The 21,756-nt window shown below is 40.7% G+C and overlaps 1 protein-coding gene across 1 annotated transcript in view; it reads left to right on the forward strand.

Annotated features, from left to right (window-relative positions):
- The first annotated feature begins 1,099 nt into the window (after positions 1-1,099).
- Positions 1,100-21,756, forward strand: part of Ccdc192 (coiled-coil domain containing 192) — a 197,464-nt gene continuing 176,807 nt past the window's right edge. Inside the window, 3 exon segments of the mRNA XM_031365736.1 lie at positions 1,100-1,150; positions 1,153-1,217; positions 5,148-5,199. Coding sequence (XP_031221596.1) covers positions 1,100-1,150; positions 1,153-1,217; positions 5,148-5,199 — 168 coding nt within the window.

The following is a 21,756-nucleotide window of genomic DNA, read 5'->3' on the forward strand; positions in this document are numbered from 1 at the left end:
TCTGCCTCCCAAGTGCTGGGATTAAAGGCGTGCACCACCACTGCCTGGCTCTCGCTAACCATTTCTAAGTTGATCTTCCTTTCATTAAATGCTATGTACCATCTTCTACATGTGAGCATCAGCCCATGACCCTAACGTGTATGGAAGTATAGCCCACTATGTGGGTTTTAATGAAATGGGATACAGGAACAGCGGGATATTAGACATGGAAGAGATCAAAACAGTTCAAGTGGTACCTTTGGAAATAAGAAAGCCCAAGTATGGAGTGAGGTGATGTACTTCTGATCTCCCAAAGGCTGTGGACCAGTTATAATGCCAACTGTCGTCATGAACACACACACAGATAGTATTGCCTTCTCTACCTGGCCTACCAAGTGCTCAACTCATATTAATTTAATTCATAGGGTTGCAAAAATTGTTTTCATCCTAACTAGTTTATTATTTTGGTATGGGCTGTGTGAGTAGTATGAGCTCAGAACACATGAGTCAAGAACTCAGGGGTGTTTCTTATCTGCACACCACAGAGCCCTTACGTGTAATCCTATGGAAGCAGGAAGTAGGGACTGCCTTGACCTCCATGGAAACGTATAGCAACTGCCTGGGAGAAAGTGACAGGTATCCTCTGAGAAAGAACAAGGAAGGACTTCAGATACGGTGTGACAGGAACCAGACATCCTCAACTGTATTACTGCCTCAAGCCCGTGTTAGGGAGCTTGCATGCATAGCTCTGTCAGCTGAGAATCCCCTCTGTGAAGACACAGGGGCAGCAGATTAGCACAGTATAAGCCAATCTGTTTCTGTGTATGCTCCTTTGCCAGACAGCAGAGGGACAACTGCCTCCTTGGCATTAGACCTAGATTTTAAATATCTGTTCTAAGCATTAATCCAGTGCTCCTCTTATGCTTTGATTTCCAGAAATGATGGCTCTGTGATGTCTCTGCATATGTCCTGGTGCCTGCATTTGACTTGTGAGCTGTTTTGAGGGAAGCCTGTGGCTCTGTTAACGGATTCTTTTTAGCTTTGGGCAGTTAACTGTCATTGTAGTTGCCTAGCAACCGTGGACAGCAGAGCAGTGCCAGGGATTCCAAAACTCTAAGGAATGAGGTTAGTTGGTGTCTGTCCATGGACAGAGGATCTCAATGGGCCTGCCTTGAGATGGGAGGATGTCACAGCAAGAAAGTTGTAATTCCAGATATTGAGACCTCAGCGAGATGCAGGTGAGTCTCTAGCTCTTCCTGTCCAAAACTGATCCGTAGAAATTTCTGGATAAAGCAACCTTCGCTCCATGCTTCAAAGATAACCTTTCTTTAAAGGCTTGGAGAAAACATCAAAGAGACTTTTTTTTCTTTCCTGGTAAGTGACCTTTTTCTATGGATGATTGTGTTTTCTCGGATCACAGGGCAAGGCCTGACCTATGATAGATCTCAACAAGTGTTTGTCAAATGAGTAAAAAGGTTCTTCATGTCCATTTCTCAGAATTATACACACTCACCCATCCCAAGTACCTTAGTAGTATGGGAATAGGGGTGCTGAACCAGCCAGCCCTCTTTTCAGAGCCACAGAAAAACAGTGACACTATCCTCTGGGGCACTCTTCCTAAATCTGTTCTCCAAGTAAATAGTGCTAACTAGCCCTGACCACAGGAATGGGCATAGAGATGACCTCTATAATCAATCTGCCCGTCAATCACTTGGAAATTTGCATGTGGGCTCAATACACATTTTCCCCTTCAAATATGGAAATAACATCCTTTTAGAACGTCCTTTCTGATCTTGAGTGAGACAATCATGCCCCTTTTGTAGAAGTTGTCACCTGGAGGGCAGTTTCCTGTGTGGGATGGTTGCATATAGCCCTGGTTTCTACCTCGATTAGCTCTAAACTATGTCTACATTTTAGCAAATATGTGAGCTTTGCTTTTGACATTGAATCAGAGGTCCATGACTAGTACAGAAAACTCATTTATATCTCACATTTTTATGTAAAAATCTTGTTTCTGTTTGTAATCTACGAACCTCAGAAGATGCACAACCTCATTTTTTTTTTTCTATTTGGAAACAATGGAACTCGGCAAACATCCATTTTTTCTTCATTTGCCTTACAAAATCACCTCGTAGATTGATATTTGGTCATGCAGACAATTAAAAAGGTGAACATAGTGTTCCAAATGGAGGCAAAAATGTTCTGTGATTATCAACTGTGACATGAATAGCCCAGTGTGAAGCAACAGCGATGCCCAGGGCAAGGCAGGACACAGTTCTCATTGTCAAGTGGACTCTGATCTCCTGTTCTGATACACAGAGCCAACTGTGGGATGCAGGTACCAACCAGGGCTTCTGCAGGAAAGGCAGGGGTACCCTCCTGCAGTTCTTGTTCTTGAGATGGGTTCAGAGTAGCATTTTCTCTTCTGAGCAGGTATGAACTGGTCTTCTAATTAAGCTTGTCATTTTCCTTTCCCCTCTTCCCATACCCGTAAGACAAACTCTCTTCATTTTCACAAACCATATGGGAACTTGATTCTAATTTCTCTAAACAAAGGAGAGTTAGATTTTGGATGCTACAAATTCAAGGACCAAAATACGCATCTTCCCAGGACCCCTCTCTCCTGTAAGAACAGGGTGCTCACCAACAGTGCTGCCAAACCAACTGTGTTGAAGTCATATATTCACACAGCCATAAAGTAAAAAGGCATGGAGGAAAAGCCAAGCAGTCAAATGTTATTAAATGGAAAGAAATGTTTATGCTCCAGTAAGGCATTGAGAGAAGATAAACCTCTTCCAGTCTCATGCAATATCACTGCCCTCCACATGCCACAGATGTTTAATGAAGCTTTTCAGTTTTTCCATGAATCCTAAAGCAAGAAAACACTGTGACAAAAACGGGCTCAGAAATATATTTGTTAATTCCTCCTTGTTTTATTTCAAGGCTAATAAATAGACATTCTAGAGCTTTCTTTAATTATTATATGTGTCTCCAATGTGTATGCTGAGTTGCTATGGTTACTCATAGGCCATGACTCATGACCTTTAAATGTTATTGTCAGGTGGCCAAGGCTCTCTCTTGTTTTGAAGTCAGTAGTTTTGTTTCGTGCTTTATTAAAATTGGGTGGGTTTTGTTGTACATGCATGGCTTATCTGAGTAAGCCAGTTGGGTATGGTATAATCACAGGAGCTGAGCATGCTGTTGTGTAAATAAAGTATAGCACTTGTTCCCTATGAGGGCATCACTGAGAAATCAAAAAACACACATACACAATTATATACACACTCAAACACAACGAAGGCTCTAAATAAGAGAGGTGCCTAACGACTTGTGAAATACAGAGGGTACAAGATGTTTCTGGGAGAAGTACCATTGAATGTGGTATAAAGAAATGACAGACTTTCAGCAAGATAAAAGGACTAAGGGATTTTATTAAGAAGAAAGGACAGAGGCACATACTCTGAAGTCATTACATCATTAGTTCATGGGCACATCAGCTATATGAGGCACATTAACTGAAGATGAAAAGTTAGATCATTAAAGCCTAGAACATTAAAGCCATTCAATGCTACATGTTGATTTTCCCAACAATTATAACCAGAAGATTACCTTTCATTCTATGAGGAAGAGGAACTGTCTGAAAGGGATAGAGCCCCAGAATACCATATTTTACTAGTGTACATATGGTTCAAGGAAAACAATTACATTTCTTAGAACTCATGTCTTCTTCCATTAAGTGAAAATTGGATTAATTTCACCCATGAATCACTGATTGATTTATGAGCCTTTTTAAGTGGTTCTAATGTCTTCAAAAAGTTAGAAAAGTAAGTGCTAAACATTTGCATAAATGTGAAAATGAGAAAATCTGTGTCTTAGAATAGAAGTTGAGGAGGTTGAGGGCTTTAAAGGAAGGCTCATCAGTTGGCAACTATGCAATTGAATGTGCTAACTCTGAAGTTCATTAAAACACCCATCTACTCATTGGTTCTTTCAATATTAACCAGCCTTTGAGTCTTCAGGATACTAAATATTGGAGCTGGAAGGCCACTCCATGGGCTTATCCATTGATTAGCATGTGCAAGGGCCTAAAGTCAATCCCTTGACACTTGAACACATGTAGAAGTTGCTGTGGGTAGAGTAACAAAGACAAGAGGAAAGGGTGTCCTATACATTCAATGAATGTACCTGGTCAGTTGTTATGTGACACAAGTATAATAAATAAGCAAACTCTATTGATTACCAGAAAATATTGACAGCGGCAGAGAAAACTCGGGAGTAGTGAGTTGTGAGCTTTGATTATAAGTCAGATGCATATGGTAGGTCCATGAGGAAGACGGCATTTGAACAGAGACAAGAAGGAAAGAAGAATATGTCGTGTTCTAAGAGTGAGGGATGCTTCAGGAGCCAGGTGAAAAATAGATTTCCAGGATGAAGAAGTGATGGATCTTGCCAAAAGCTGTTAAGGTGACTTGTCACAGGATCAGTGCAGATAGTGATGAGGGAAGCCCTGGCAATGGCTCACTCTCCTATGGAGTGGTGCTAGGGAAAACCTGGTAAGAGGAATAGCTTTAGCAAAAAATGAAGAGGAAAGGATCTGGGGCCATGGATAAAGTAGGTTTTGTCACAAAGTGTGTTAGAGGAATCAAGCAGAAATTAAAAGAGCCAAGGAGGCTCAAACTGAAACAAACAACAGATCTGTAAGCCTGGGATTGGATTGGGGAAAAAGAGGAGAGGGGGGACCAGAGGAGAGGAAGGGAGGGGTGGCTGCCCTGCCGGCTTTTCCACAGAAGGGGTGTGCCTCCCTCCCTTTTCTTTTTTGAGTTGAAAGAAGGGATTTTGCAGGATTTCAGAACACATTGTACCACTGTTCAGTCTGCTTATTCTCAAGACAACCTTTAAAGGCTATTTCATCTTTTACCCAAAGTTTATGTTCTGTTACCTTTACTTCCTTGTGAAATGTCCAGAACATTTACGGGAATGTTCCCCACCTCCCCCCTCTCTCTTACATTCTTACCTATTTCAGTGTAAAGGCCTATTCAATGTGAGATATCTGTGTGAGTGTGGGGGGGGTGTCTGTGTCTCTGTGTCTACAGGTACTGTAGTGTATAGCTGCCTGAACTAAAATTCTGGAGTTCTAAGCTCTTCTTTCTTTTCCCCATGTCATCCAGGTCGATGCTTGGAAGTTATCAGTCAGATATTCAGCCACAAAGCAAAACATCGGTAAGAAATAAACTTTGCCTGAATTGTTTCCTGTAAGAAAAAGCACCATAAAACAATGCAATTTAAATTCATATTGAGGTTTTCTTGATAAAGTTTAGTTTTCACATCCTATTAGTATAAATATTCTTAAATGAATGGTGGATTGTTCTTTCCCAAGTAGAATAGTGAAGGAAAGGGAAGGGGTGTTTGGGGGGGAAAGGGAGAGGGAAGAGATGTCAGATAAGAGTGATGTGGTGTAGCCTTTCCCATTTTAACACATCATTGATGTCACATTGTTCTTTGTGGCCCTAGGATAACTTAGACTTCCTGGACTATTTAATTTGTTTATATAGACAGAAATTCTGGAGTTGAGACATGATATAAATCTAGCAGAACACATTATTTGGCTTAGTTAAGCTTGGGTTTAGAACACAGTCTATTCCAGACACATCTAGTTTGGGTCTCTTTCAAGGTAACTGAAATAACTGACTCTGGCCTCTGAGGTCTCTCATAGTTCTGTTATGTACTGGGACCACCGTGAGCCCTCCTTCCTAAGCCCACTGTGTCTCTCTCTGGCCTTTGAAGACATCTAGGTGGTCATTAAGCCAGGTGGGGCTGGGTTGGAGGGCATAATGACTCTCTGTTTTTTCCCCGTGTGAAACTTTTCCTTACATTTCCCTCAGCCTCCCTCGGTTCACTTTTAGGGCTTTTTAGACTCCACCCAGAAGCATTTCTTAAACTATCTGAGATCTGAGTTGGAGAGGATGGTATAGTGTAAGTGATTATAAAACCAGGGTTCACAACACAGATCCAGGTCCACGTTTTCCTCTCTAAGCTGTATGGTTGCGGGTGACTCCTCTAATCTCTGTGAGCCTCACTCTTCACCCACACAACTGATGATGATGGGGCTTGAGTAATCAACTTCAGGTGAGATGGGTAGGCTCTGAAAACAGCTTGGACGGGACCTAGAAACACAAGAGGATGCTACTGCACTGACAGCTCTCAGGTGCATCAAGGAGGCTGCTTTTTCTCAACATTTGTCTTCTCAGCATTTGCACAGTCTCTGGTCTCTCCCTGGCATCATGGGTTAGAACAGACAATTTGCTTGAGAGGTATATACCCAGGTGATCACCTTTGCACAAGTAACTTAGTTCATAAAGTGCTAACCTCTCTGGCTGGAGAGATGATGGCTCGGTGGTAAAGAGCACTTGCTACTCTTGGAGACGACCCAGTTTCAGTCCCTAGCACCTACATGTTAGCTTGTAACTATAGTAACTCCAGTTCCAGAGGATTTGATGCTCTTTTCTGGTCTCCATGGACACCAGGAATACACATGGTGCGCAGATATAGACTAAACACTCATATACATAAAATAAAAACAAATGTATATTTTAATAACATAATTAACGCATGTCTGTTCTTTAGTGTAGTTCTAGCCCTAGACAAACCAGACATAGCTCTCAAATCCACAAACCATTTTCAGACAGAAGAGTTTTGCTAGAAAAAAAAAATGTTAAGTAGAAGCCCAATTCAACTTATTAAATGGTTGTAGTTAAAAAAGTATAGCCTATCTACATTGCTTTTTGCGGGGAGGGAGTTAGGTAGAGAAAAAAATAATAATGAATTTTTATTTTATTTAATGAAGCTACTTATGAATACATGGCCTAAAGTGGTTCTCCCATTACCTTTCTATTTGATGGCAACCTCTAAGTCTGAGAAATGAGACCTTTCATGGCCCTGATGTCCCTTTTTTCTAAGTGTGTCTATCCTTCAGTATCTTCTTGGTGCCTTCCACCAACAAGGAGACTGACCATATTAGGATTCTTCCTGGGGCTCCCAATTAGCTTCCCAGAGTTAATAATCCAACCCTTTCCAATTTACAGTTGACACAATCTGGATGTCTGGGGTTTGGAGGAGCTCTGTTTTCCTTCCTGTTTTTTACATCACTAGAGAATTTCAGTTAGCTGGAGGAAGTCAGGCTCAGAGACCTCAGAGGCCACGGCATATACTCATGCTGCCCCCTCATCCACACAGTCCTGTTATGTCGTGGAAATTTTAAAGCAGAGAAGCCCAGAGCACTATGTCCCATGAGGCACCAAATCCCAGGTGGCATTCGATGTCTCTCTTAAATGATTAGTTTTAGTTTGGGCAGAGAAAGTGGGGGATGTGAAGGATGAAATCTGTTTCAGTCATGTGAGGACCCCTTGGCCATGTGGGCATATTGGCACACAAGTCTACCTGTCTGTCGCACTTGGTAATCTGTGAGTTATTAAAGGGATTGACTTTATTAGTCTCAATGAGTCTGTCACCAAATTTCAGACAGCTAAAGGACTCTCTGTCAGTATCATTGAAGTAAAAATTATAGGCTGAGGTGCAGGGATAAAGCAGAACATGTCCCTTCAAATTTTTAAAGCAGCAAAAGAGTGAGATCCAAGAGGCATGATCATTATGTTGATGACTTTCTTCTCCTTGATCTTAACCATGAAGAAGCTGTGACTGAGGGAGAATGGAGGAGCTTCCAGCTCTGAGTGATGAAGCTTAAGATGTTCACATTTGCTAGGGACATTATAGGACAATCTGATGAGAGTTAGATACACTACAAGGGGACTCAGAGGCCCCCACGTATCTCATACTATTGCTGTGAGCCAGTTGGAGAATCAAGATGTTACTTGATTATTTTGTCTTTGTTTTACCATTCTCTGGCAGAAAACACCAGTGTGTACCAACTCATTTAAAGCTCTCCAAGAGATTAAAATTTCTATTGTACAGAGGATTGTCCTGAAAACGATCAGGATTGCTCTCCCAGAGTCAGACCTGAGAATCCCTGCAATGGGGAATACTGATGTCCCTGGCTAAGAGGGGAGACACACGGAAAGGCGAGAATATGGCTGTGGGTTGGGCACCCTAAATTTGTCCCAAAGCTATTCATGTCCCAGCTGTGATGTCACACGTCTCGGTGTGACAGCTTCATTGAAGAACCGTTACTTTTCATGTCGAAGATACAAAAGATCTCCGAGGTTTTTAATTTCCACGGTTGGGTTTGCAAGATGGCCAGAAGTTAGCTAAATGAAGCCACATTTTATGAAGGGAAGATGTAGCAGCAAGTGTGAGGGCCAGATTTCCACTTTCTCCACATTTTCACGTTCTAAAATGGGGCTTTTATAAGATCCCTCCCTTTGATGAGCAGAAGTTCAAATCATTAATGAATCAAGGTATCAACAGGCTATTGCACTTTAAAGGAGAACTTCAAGGGATTTCAAGGCGCTTTCATTCTTCAAATGAGAGCAACACAGACCTGTGCTTCTATGTATATTTAAATAGATTTGTTGGGGTTCTAAAAAATAGGTTAGATTTAAAAGTTCACTTTGATAAAGAAAAAGTAATTAACTCAGAACATTTGCTCTGCTTGACTCCTTCATCCCTTCCTACCTTCCAGCTTCTCTTCCAGAATCCTGAGTCAAGTATACTAGCCATGGGAAGCCATCCTCTCCATTAGTATAATAAAGCTATCCATCAATCCTAAAACTTAGTGTCCACTGGAATACCCCCAACAAACACAGCCCTCCAGCTTTTCCCTGAGCTTCAAATATAGGGAGCCAGGAAGTTGGTAATTTTTGCATCAGCCTCTTTGATTCAGGCCAAAAAAAGAAAAAAATAGAAAAGAGAAAGAAAGAAAGAAAAAGAAAAAGAAAAAGAAAAAAAAGAAAAAGAAATCCCAAAAAACCAAAAACCCAAAAACCAAAAAGTCCACTTACATTTCAATATGTCAGCAGTTCATTCTCATTTCGGAATCAGATTCCTTTGTATCAGATGCACATCTGTGTTTATCTTTTTGTCTGTTGACTGACTTTCAGGTTATTTCCAGGTTTGGGTTCTTAAAAATGAACCTGGGGGTATTCATGGTTGGGTCTTTGTATGCACATATGGTTTCATTTCTTTTGGGTAAACTCTGAGGACTGAACTGGTTGAATCATATGGTAAGTGTTCCAGTCGTTGTATAGAAATGATTTTTTTCCCTCTTGTGTAAATACCTTGGGGTGGAATGGTTGCATCATATGATGTAGTGCTGACTTATTTGTTTAACTACTAAATTGTTTTACAAAGCAGTCCTTGACATTTTTGCACCTTTTCCAGAGGGATGAGAAATTTCAGTTCCTATACATTATTTCCAAACCTGGTAAAAACAGCCCTTTTAATTTTATTTATTTATTTCTGATATTATAATTACACCTCATCGTGGCTTTTAATCTGTACTTCCTTACATAATAAATAATACCAAGCACTTTACGCAGCTGTCACCTTTTTCTGATACTTACACCTTTTGTTCACTTGTGTGTTTTATTGCTTGTTTCTTATTATTTGGTAGTGAGAGTTCTTTTGAAAATTGTTTTGGGGGTTAAAGTAATTTTCTTTGTATCTTGTCATTCTGACAGCACTTTCTTCTGTCTTGGTTTGTTCTCTTTGTTCAACTAACGGTGTTTTGAGGAGAGCAGAAGGTTTCAGTTTGGTGAAATCTAATTTAATAAGAGCTACTTTCACGGCTCACGCTTTTGGCATCACATCTTAAGGAAGCTTTGCCCTAGGACAAATATATTTATTCCCAAGATTTTGTCTAAGAGTTTCATACTTTTGGGTTTTATAAAGTAGGTCTAAGACCCATTTTGAGTTCATTTGACTGATAGCTGAGTTTCTCTTCAGGAATTCCCTTCAGTTGAGAGCAGTTGCCTCAAGATGATGGGGGCGGGGGTTGGGGGGGAGCCTTCCCATGATGACTTGATGCAGGGCCTCTGAGCTGTGGCTGGGACCATTCACTAGACATGGCCGACTTGCCAAGCTGCCTTTAGAGATGAGCTGGAAGGATCTTTCTTCCCTCTGTGCTGCATCCGATCAGACCTCTCTTCCCAGCTCAGTTAGTCTGACCTTAACACAGTCGAAAAATCAAAGTTAGTGGTCAGCTAATGAAGGAGGTTTTGTGATTGAGAATTCATAGGAAGAGCTAGTGTGCTCACATAGTGGACAGGAGGAAAATGAGGAAGAGAAACTAACTTTTGATAGCCCTTTAGAGAAGTCTTTCTCAGTGTTTTAGTGAATAGCTTTGTAAATGCTTTTTTTTTTTTTTTTTTTTTTTTGGTAAAAGCAAGTAAGATATTTCATTAAATAAGATGGAGTGATGTTCTTATATTCAATCTAAAATATTTTTTCCATAAAAGAATGCAAATATGCAGGGAGTGAGAAAAGAGAGAGTGTACTACTTAGGTCTGAGTTTTTGTTATGTTTTATTTTTTAGGGCACAAACTAGAGTTACCTGGGAAATAGAACCCTCAACTGAGTAGTTTTCTCCATCAGGTTAGCCTGTGGGCATGGCTATGGGGCATTTTCTTGATTCATGATTGACAGGAGGGCTTGTGGGAGGGCCCAGTTCACTGTTAACAGAGTCATTCTGAACAGGAGATGGTCATGTGTTATCTTAAGAAAGGTAGCTGAGCAAGCAGTAAATAGTGTTCCTCCATAGTCTGTGCTTGACAGAGTTCCTGCTTCTAGGGCCTAGACTCTAGGTCCTCGCTTGAATGTGCTCATTCTCTGGTTCCCTTCTCTGAGGGACTTACGACTGAGAGACTTGTAAGCCAAACAAACCTTCTCCTCCCTAGGATGATCCTGGTCAGTGTTTTATCCCAGCAACAGAAAAACAAGCCAGCAGAGGGTGAAGCATGATGAGAATGCTCGACATGTGTGCTAAATCTATGTAGGGTAGTGTCGCTATGTCATATACAACTGTACAATAAGTAGATAGAATGAAAACTTTCCAAGAATTCCTTTAAAAAAATAACACATAAAAATAAACCTCTCCTTCTAGAGAAAATTGAAGTACATGAGTATTATTTCCTTCCCAGATCCTGAGAGTAAGATGTCAGCTGGGGTTTCTAACCTTTGCTTGTTTTACAGGTATTTGTGCCCTGAGTTCTCATAATCTGAAAGCGACTGACACATAGCAAGCTCTCCTGTCTCTAGCTCCAGCCCTGGCCCACACACTCACCTCATTTTACTGGACTTACATTTAGTAGCCTGAATTCTATACTGAATATATTTCTACAGCAATTTTGATTTAGTAGAGCATAGAAAATGAGCAGAATTATACCTTTATAAATGATAACTTGATCTTTGAGTTAATACGAAGAAAGATTAAAATGTCAATTAGTTTTGATTTAATTTGATTGACACTAGGTTTGGAAACCTTATCAACCACAAATGACTGATGTTTTCAGGTTTTGTTTATCTAAATAATGTATTTCTCTGTCGCAAAACCCATCCGAAGTATCAGACAGAGGGGTTCAGAGTAGGTCTAAGGGGCCCTCTGGGAGGATGCTTCAGCTGAGCACACACTTGCAGCTGCCACAGAGAAGAGAGGACAGATGAATACAATGAGCACTGCCCCCAGCAGTTAGAATCTAGCTTCTCCCACTGTACTGGCCAATGAAATCATATTGTCCAAACTACTTCACAGGCTGAAGCAATGAGGTCATGTGAAGGGCTGGGGAGACATTTCTGCAATGTTTGGATGAATAGGTATTTTAGCTCAATACAAAGAAAGATTTTAGGAACAGAATTAAGCCTAAGAAAAGAAATACTGTAGAGAGACAAAAAAAGAAAGAAAAAAAAGGAAAGCGGTGGCCTTCTCATTAGCATCCCATTTTAATAATACATTCTGTTGAACTTGGGAGTCACAGCTGTGAAAAAGACTTAGTTTAAAATGACGTTGGACAAAGAACTGGAGAGGAAATGGTCTTTCTTAGGCCCTTGGGAATGCTGACCTATTTTATTTTTAATTTCTATGATAGAGTAGGTGTATAAGAAAGAAAAGGTCCTGTCTTCACGCAATGCATTCTTTCAAATGTTTCTTAAAAATGTCAGCAGGCAAAGAGATTTAGAAAGCATGTGTCTCTGAAACAGATTGTTTACACATAGAATGTTTTCCAGCATTCCCCCAGGAGAGTTCAGTGGAGCAAGGGACCTTTATAAATGGAAACAGTTGATTGTCTGCAAAATTGCTCCACTAGGTGCCTACGACTTTTTTCATCATTTGGCCCCTTCAAATGGCAAAAAGGTCCAGTGGGTACTAGTCGGGGAAAGATCACTAGTGCTGTGAAGCTGGTGTCTAATTTTCTGTGAGAGTGGCAATGTTGAGACAGATGAATGGCCAGAAGTAGGAGAGGCTAAATGTCTGCTTCTTAGAGACCGAGGGTTCCTCTATGTTTTAGATAAGATCCAATTCGGTGTGTGTGGTGATTTGAATAGGCTTGTCCCGTAAGGAGTGGCTCTGTTAGGAGCTCTGGCCTTGTTGGAGGGAGTGTGCCGTGGTGGAGCAGGTGGGCTTTGAAGCTTCACCCCAATGCACAAGAGTCAGTCTGCCCCTGGCTTTCTTTGACTGGAGACGTAGAACTAACTCAGCTCCTGCACCATGCCTGCCTGGATGCGGCCATGCTTCCCTTTGCCCCTTCCCTCTTAATGTTAAAGGACTGAACCTCTGAACCTGTAAACGTCCTTTATAAGAGTAGCCTTGGCTATGATGTTGCTTCACAGCAATGGAAACCCTGCCTAAGACAATGTGTAACTTGCTCCTATTCTGAAGTGGGCTGAGCAAGGGAGAAGTGTCTTTGGGGGGGGACCATAGAGTCAATGGATCTTACTTGAGGGACACGCTTTAACTGCTGAAGAAAATTGAAAATTGGTAAAGATTTTTCTCAAGAGGAGCTATCCTCCCAAAACAATAGAACAGCTAGTTATCCACCCCTGCCCTCCCCAAAGGGCTAAGTGGTCTTTTGGTGACTGTGCTCTCTGAATGAGAGGTTGTGAGAGTTGGGGAGCCTAGAGGCAGACAATTTAAGGATAACAGAGGTCAAGGGGAGGTTTGGGTGGGGTTGCCCTCAGCCTCTGCAGCAGAGCCGAGCACACCAGCTTAATGTATCTTGATAATTTAGTTAAATTGAAACTAGCTGTTGGTGATAACAGCCCGGGACCTCTCGATGATAGCTGAGGAGTTTATGTTAGGTCAGCTCTCAGAGAAAATTGGTTACTTTAAAGTGTGTTTGCTGATTCTGATTAATGTGCTGCGATATCTGTACTCAGAGAAGGCTAAAGAAATGAAAGGGCCTTCAGAGGCTGTTTGGTAGCTGGCTTCAAAGGGCTGACTTTCTTCTCAAAGCTGTGCATGAGCAAACACACAACAATGACAATACAAGTTCATTTCTGAAAATTCCATATCTCATTAAAAAGAAAACATTACCATCTTCCACCAAATCGATCCATTTAAGGAGCTGTTAGAAATATTCAAAGTAAGCAATAAAAAAATTATCTGTGGCATTTATTGCAATATAGTGCTCTGAAATATTACATTTTTATATATGGGATGGGGGAGATGGCTTCAGAGTTAAGTGCAAATGCTGCTCTTGCAGAGGATCTAGTTGGGTTCCCAGCACCCACATCATGTGGCTCCCTGTGCCTCCAGCTCCAGGGGATCCACAGAGACAAGATACCAAGCACATGCTTTCTGTACAAGGCTCCCACCCTCAATGAACTGAAGTCCACTTTCTAAATGTCCTTACTCCCATTCTCAAGTTTCTGCATACTATGAGAAATTCAACTAGTTAATTTTTATCCTCTGGGATTTTGTTCTTGGCCTTATAAACTAAATATGCTTGATAAATACCTGAATTATACTCACCTATGTATGTTCTTGAATATCTAGATCCAATGTGCTCTTCAGTTAGGAAGAAAACCAAACTTCCTTGGTTGATTCATAACTTCATGCAAAGGGAAATTAAGCTGTTTTTAAATTAGAGGTGATCTGATGGGATTTGATGGGAATAAGTTCTGTTTGTTATTTGTTGCTTGGCTGGGTTTACTTACCTTAAACGCTGTGCATCTGAAACAGCCTTCTTCCTGCAGGGGACAGACCTCTTTATCCTCTTGTAGTATGTCCCTGGGGACCATGACCTGAGTCCCACTGACTCTCCTCTTATGTGGAGAGTTGTTTGGCTTCAACATGTGTTCTGAATTTTCTTCAGTGTTCATGGCAAAAATGTGGAGAAAGTTGCTCACAGTGATTTTCTTTGTTAACGTGCAACATGTCCTTCTGGGATGTCAATGGTCCAAGTGGCAGAACTGATTTGTGATTCAAAGAAAAGAAAGTAAACCATGTAGTAGTGTATGCGGGTGACTTTCAGATCACTCAGGCTCTTACCATTACTGCTCTTTCCGTGAGCCACCTCAGCCTTTCTTCTTCTTTTTTTCCCCAGTCATTCTTCAGTCATTCCCAGACAAATTTATGCCTTAGGGGGGAGAATTGGATGCTTCTATAAAATAAAATTTAAACTTAGAACATCTTTTTGTGTCAAGTGAAAAGTTTGGCTTACACACATTATCAGAGATGGGAAAATTCTATTACCCACTCTCCTGGCAAGACAGAAAAGTCTACCTCCTTGTCCCCAGACAGCATGAGATATCATTTATTATGTGTGAGGGTGCCTGTCTTTGGTTTGGTTTGGTTTGGGTTGGGTTTTGTTGTTGGTGGTGTTGTTGTTTTTAGAGCTATGGTTGCTCGATTATTGATTCTTGAGTTGAAGATATCCATTGAAAACTGTAGAAAATTATGATCTCCACTCAATGTCTATTTCACTAGACATCAATTTCACTAGACATGTGATTAATTCCACTTTTAGCGTTAGTTTCTAAGCATTCCACTATCCAGTAGAAGCAAACTATAAACGGTTCATGCAATTTAAACTCTTCTATTTTAAATTTCCTAATAATCAACTTAAAAGTTTAATTTTAATACATGATCCATCTTAATTTAACTTAATATAGCCAAAGTCCTTTCATGTCAACACATAATCCATATAAAAATATTAAAGAGATAAGTTGTATCCTTACATAATGGATAAGGTAACAGAATCTGGTGTGTGTTTTCTATTTACAACACACCTTAATTCAAACTAAGTAGTTTCATGAACTGAAGAGTTGCCTGTGGTTGGTGGCATCTGTTGGGAAGTTCTGACTGGTGTCAGGTGACCTCTATCTTCTACATTCATCCTCTGGGTTGTCTAAAAAGTTGAAAATGTTTCCTCTGGGTCCATTTTCTTCTTTTGTGCAGAACTGATGAAACCATTCAGGATTTTTCACTGTTCAGTCAAAGCCAAAACAGACTAATAGGATGACGTCACCTCTTTAATACCCTCCTGGAGATGCAAGCGCTGAGTGGCAGAGAGGAACTGAAGGGTGGCTTAAAGCTCGTTTCTATGAATTGCCTGTCTAGACTTCTCTATCGTTTGTGTTTTGGTTTTCCCCTTGGTATATTTTTAAAGTCATACCGTTTACTTGTTGAGCATCTGGCTACAGTTCAAACAGTTACTTACCCAAAAAGTTGTACCTGGTAATCTTCCAAAATTGCTTTTAAATACAACTCTTAAATTGTAACAATAAACAATACAGAAGATGTACTTAAACAATACTGCAGTTCATCAAAAGCACATAAGCAATTTCACCTCTTATTCCTTGTGTTATAAAAAAAATCAATGTTTTTGCTACATTTAAATGTGTTTTCCGTGTAATTGTTTATATAACTCGAGTAATGCAATTTAATGGCAATAAGATCAGACATACTTAAAAAAAACCTTTTAGATTTATTATTTTGTTTTATGTGTATGAGTGTTTTATGTACTTGAATGTAGTATGTATGTATGTATGTATGTATGTATGTGTGCCTGGTGCCTGCAAAGGTCAGAAGAGGATGTCAGATCCCCTGAACTGGAGTTACAGATGGTTGTGGGCCACCATGGGAGTTCTGTGAACTGAATACCAGTGCTCTGCAAGACCCACAAATATCCCTTCAGAATAAAACTAATTTTTTACTAAAATCATAGAAACACTTAGCCCTTGTTTTTACCTGTAGACCATGTTCATTTATGTTTACATTTCTGTATTTGCTGTGTCACTCATTTTAAAAGTCACATCTAAAGGATATAGCAAGACGCAGGCAATGCAGCATAACTAATTGTTGATTCCTCAAACTTGTGAGACACCTTTCATTTGTTGATATTACATAGAAGATAATCTGCTCCACAATTTGTATCATCATTTAACTGCATGCGGGCAACGTGCTGTATATGAAAAATAACTGAGCTCCAAGTGTTTAGTACTGAAAAAGGAGCCGGTTCTTATGATTTATTTTATATAACAATCTTGGCAATTCGCTGTCGCCAGCAGTTGGAGTGTACTTCCAGCCACTATTGGGATAGCAAGAATGGTGGAACTCTTTAGTGTAGTGGTAAAATACACACATTCTTGTGCTAGCACATGCAGAGGGACCTAAACTGACCTTGGTTTTGTTCTCGGGAAAAGGGCCTAGCGGCCTGCTCAGTGTGGGTTTTACGGTTCCCATTTGATGGGTGCTGTCTTTTTGTAATAAATCCATGACCCCAGAGGATAACAGTCTGACAGCCATGGCATTAAGACCCTCAGAGCCACCCTTGGCTTTCTCCTCTCCAATCGTTACATGCTTCTAACAGTCTACTTTGATTCTGTTGTGGCTTTAGTTTCTAACCAGTGTCCTGGCCACCACAGGTTACCATCACTCCTAACCACGTGCCCCCTTCCTGCCACAACCCCACTCAGGGCTGTCCTATCTGCCTACTCCTGCGGGTTCCAGAACCCCAGGAGGAAATTCCTCTTGGATATTTTAAAATAATTAAATGATATAAAATAAATTCTTAGGATGACTAAATAGCAAAATGCCTCCAACGCAGGAAAAGTAAGTTTACTAAGATTCCTAATTATCTTAAATTCAAAAAAAGTACCAAAGGACCTGTTGAAAAAAAAAAAAACAAAAAAACCAAACAAACAAACAAAAAACTGCAAGAAAGAATTAACTTCGTTTTTCTTTTATTTTTTCTGAACAAATATATGGAAGTTTTGTTCTTTGTAATACTGCCGAGTCATGAAGCCTCAATTTTCACAAATGTAACTGTTCAAAAAAGAAACAAAGTTCTAATTGGGCCCGTTGAACTCTTTGACACATGAAAGCTGAGATCCGTTAATTAAAGAGCAACCCAGGGAGCAGGGAAGATGCCAAAGCTTCTCTTTAAAATAACACCTCTTCCTCTCCCTGTGCATGTATTTCCATTTCACCCAAGTTGTCTCTGCAAAATTTCCTGAAAAACCTTGCTCCTTTGGCCCTACGCCACTGTTCACTGACTCTTCTCTTCCTGACCTTAGAAAGCCCACAGAGCATGTCAAGAAAAAAAAAAAAAAAAGATGAAACAAAACAGAAAACTGGGTGAGACGCTAAACTGGCTGGCCGGAGAGGAGTCAGGCTATGTCTTCCAATCTGCAGTTCTAAGGATTTGCTCTTAAATCATTCTTTGTCTTTGCTGTCCAGGGAAAGTCAGATCACAAAGGCCTCGGGGTGTCAAGGTCACCACTTTCCGAGAATCGGTGACCATTACAATCTCTTCCCAGTCTCACCCAGAGCTGTGAGCTCCCTGAAGCTACACCAGGGAAAGGCAAGCCTCAGAGCTTTTTCAGTTCATGGTTACCACCTTCCTTACTGTGGCTGTGGGTCATCATGGAAGTCCTTGCCTGGACTTACTGCCTCTATTTTCATAGATGAGGAAATGGGACTTCAAATAATCAATTGCTCACTTACAGTTACGCAAGTAAGTGGCACCCGTTTCAAATCCCTCATGTTAGTCACACTGATCTTTGAAATCAATGGCTAGGCTCCTCCTTGTTACAATGGAGAGGGAAACGGGTTGTTGAAGGTTACAGGTGCTCCAAAGGTTCTTCAGGAGAGCTGGGTCTGATGACAAGCTTGTGATTGCTGCCACTAGGCTGGGACCCAGGCATTGCTTGTCACTTTACCCGGGTGTGAAATATACCTACAGTTTGGATGTCACTGCAGCTTCAGGAAGCAGCATCAATCGCACTGCCTACCTGGCCAGCTTCTAGTCTACCCGAGGTCTTTTCACATCCTTGTCATCCACCCTGGAGTCTCAAGGTGATGTGTCTGACTGGTAGAGTCCAAGCCGCCTGCCTATACACCTTGGCTACCAAGGAAAGTTAAGAGCTTTTAACTTCTACATTAGAGACCTAGCATTAGTAAGACAAGAAACTCTCCCGACACAAGGAGACCAAAGGCAGCTGAGCAGCCTGGCAGAGGGCCACACTGAGCTAAAGTTGAATGGGTGCTGTAGCTCCTTTCACAGGAGAGGGACCTGAGCCTCACTGAGTAGCTGCAGTTGTGTGTGCCGTACCTCCTGGTAGAATGCTGCCTGCCTCTTAGAAGTAGTTGACTGGGAGACCTTAAAAGAAGTGGAAATTTGAAAGGTAGTGGTGGCATACGCCTTTAATCCCAGCACTTGGGAGGCAGAGGCAGGAGGATTTCTGAGTTCGAGGCCAGCCTGGTCTACAGAGTGAGTTCCAGGATAGTCAAGGCTAGACTGAGAAACCCTGTCTCAAAAAAAATCAAAAAGAAGACAAAAAAGAAGAAGAAGAAGTGGAAATTTACAGGGAAAAAAAGAGTGCATACGCCTGTCCTCTGCCTGCCTTATCCGTCTGGAATGTACTATGGAAATTCTTGCCCTGCTTTTATCTGATAGGAAAGGGTGCATAACCCATCTCTCCTTCTGATCTTTGTTAAAAATAAAGAGTCTGTGCAGACGCCAGGCTTGCAGGGAAAGCTTTCTCATTACACAGCAAGTTCAACTAAGGCTCTCCTTGCTAGGTTTGGAAAACAGCCTTGCTGGAGGATGGAAGTTCTTAACCCCGCAGCTCACTGTTTTGAACATTTTTTTTTTCATGTTTATGCATTCACAATCTAACCATCAGGGGCGGAGGAAACACATTTGTCACCACTCTGAACACTGTCGGTATACAGAATGTAGCAAGCAATGCTTTACATAGCAAACCACAGTCGTGTCACCTCAACTGCACTGTGGCCTTCCTGTCTGCACATCTATGTCCTCACATGGTGATATTTAGTAGTGGAATGACTTGCTGATTGATAGACCCAAGCACTCAATCTGAACTTCTGTGTGACGTATGAAAAAAGATTCTGTCCCCAAATATTTTAACTGTTTAAATCAAGTTATATATTCTGCTTAATTTTAATTAGAAAAAATCAAAATTCCCCCCCCCTTTTCCCAGAAAGCAGATTCCTTGGGCTTTTTAACAATTATCTCTTCTAGGCTGGACAGTGGTGGCACACGCCTTTAATCCCAGCACTTGGGAGGCAGAGACAGGCAGATTTCTGAGTTTGAGGCCAGCCTGGTCTACAGAATGAGTTCCAAGACAGCCAGGGCTACACAGAGAAACCTTGTCTCAAAAAACAAAACAAAACAAAACAAAACAATCTCTTCTATAGTCTTTATTGTGTTTTATCTTCTTTTTTTCTACTTGATTCCCACAACAGTCAATTTAAAGTAGGAATAGAAGAGTTGGATTTATTATAATACAGACTTCTGCTCATGATGCATGTTTTACAGGCTGGTCATATAGGATTATTTTCATTTTCCTCTTGAACTATGTTAAAATACATACAGATTTTGCCATTGAGATTATTTTTGAATGGACTAGTTCATCGGTGTTAGTCGTACCTCACACTGTAGCAAGTTTCCTGAAACTCCTCAGCGTACAAAGTTGAAACTCCACACCTACTTAACAAGTCCCCGTTTTTCTCTGTGTTCTTTATATTTTATAAGAAATAAAAAGAACTTTCGTTAGTAGTTGCCTTGCTTTTTCTATTTCCCCAGTTTTCATTGTGAAGTAAACGCATTCTCACTAGAAGTATCTTTAGTCTGTAGGCAACAAGGTGGGTTGTCGTGGATGATTCGGAAGTTTTAGTTTTCAGGACCAAGTTTGGTTTGGAAAGTGTGCTGTTTACTGAACAGAAAGAGAACATTATTTTCTTGTTTTGATTTTTTTTGAGCCATTTCCTGCTAAAGAAAAGATCATTTGTTTACTTACTTGCATAATTTATAACAGAGGCAGAAAGAGCATATTGAGAACGTTTGTCATGAATTTGTATTTTATTTTATAAAATAATAGCTCCAGGCGTCCTGACCCCCAGGCCCTTTTTGTGGGAATGTAAGAGATAGACGTGTACTTTCCATGGTCCCTCGAGCCGCTGTTGTGCAAGGTCAATGTTACTTAAGATCAAACTGGCACATCCAAGGGCAGGTTAGAGTAGCCACTTGCTGATTTGATTTTTTATAGTGTTTGATTTTCTTGTTAATTTTTTGATATTATAATATATATTCCCCCTTCCCTTTAATACCCTCCAAACCTCCCCTATAACTCTCCCTGATCACCTTCAAATTCATGTCTCTCATTAGTTCTTATTACATGCATATATGTGTCTACATACACATGTCTATTCCCAAATAGAACCTGCTCAGCCCATATGATGCTACTTGTATGCATGTCTGGGAGGTGGGCTGTTTGGCATGTAATAAATCAATTGACATGTCCTTCCCTGAAGAGGCCAACTCTTCATCAAAGAGGGAAAACAAATACCACAAAGTACAGAATGATATATTATAAATCAATATAAATGTGTTAATGTAACCATGGAGTTTTTTTCTTATTTTTATTTACAACTAAAGCCTGAAATGTTTCTATTCGACAGAACCCCTAAGGTTCTGTGACTCGGCTGCCAACATTAGTCATGCCTACTTGTTTTTAATTTCTTACTGTTTAACATAACTGCATCCCAGAATTTTTAAAAAAATGAATTTATTTTTTACTTATTCACTTTACATCCCACTTATTGCTCCCTCCCAGTCACCCCCTTCCACAATTCTTTATTCCATTCCCTCTCTCTTTCTCTGAGTGGGTGGAGATCCCCTTGGTATCCCCCTACTCTGGCACATCAAATCTCTGTGAGGCGCTTCATCTCCCACTGAGGCCAGACAAGGCAGCCCAGCTAGAAGAACATATCCCACAGACAGGCAACAGCTTTGGGACAGCCCCTACTCAACTTGTTCAGGATCCACATGAAGACTAAGCTGCACATCGGTTACTTGTGTGCAGGGAGGTGTAGGTCCAACCCATGTATGTTCTTTAGTTGATGGCTCAGTCTATGAAAGCTCCAAGTATCCAGGTTAGTTGACTCTGTTGGTCTTCCTGTGAAGTTCCTATTCCCTTAAGGGCTGGAATCCTTCAGGAATCTGTTTAATAAGAATCAGCATGTTAAGAATTTGGCCATTATTTACAAGTTACTGATGAAACTATGAAATGGCATCAATGCCAATGACAACATTGTTCTCTTAAATTAAAATGTCAGGCCACGGATCCCTTGTTCTGTCACTCTCTGTTGGCGATACTGTAGACTTTGAGAAACAGTCAAACCTGACACAGGAGGAAACGTAGCTTTTAGAAATGAGTTTTGTTTGCTTTATGAGATGTGGAGTATCTTGCACTCTCATAGATGGCTTGGTAGATGATACAGATCCACTTTGAACTGGTCCAGGAGCCTATGGAACCATAATTCTAGATAAGCTACCTGGTAAAGCATGCATTTCATAATTA

The sequence above is a fragment of the Mastomys coucha genome, unplaced genomic scaffold, assembly GCF_008632895.1.
Source record: "Mastomys coucha isolate ucsf_1 unplaced genomic scaffold, UCSF_Mcou_1 pScaffold13, whole genome shotgun sequence".
NCBI lineage: Eukaryota > Metazoa > Chordata > Mammalia > Rodentia > Muridae > Mastomys > Mastomys coucha.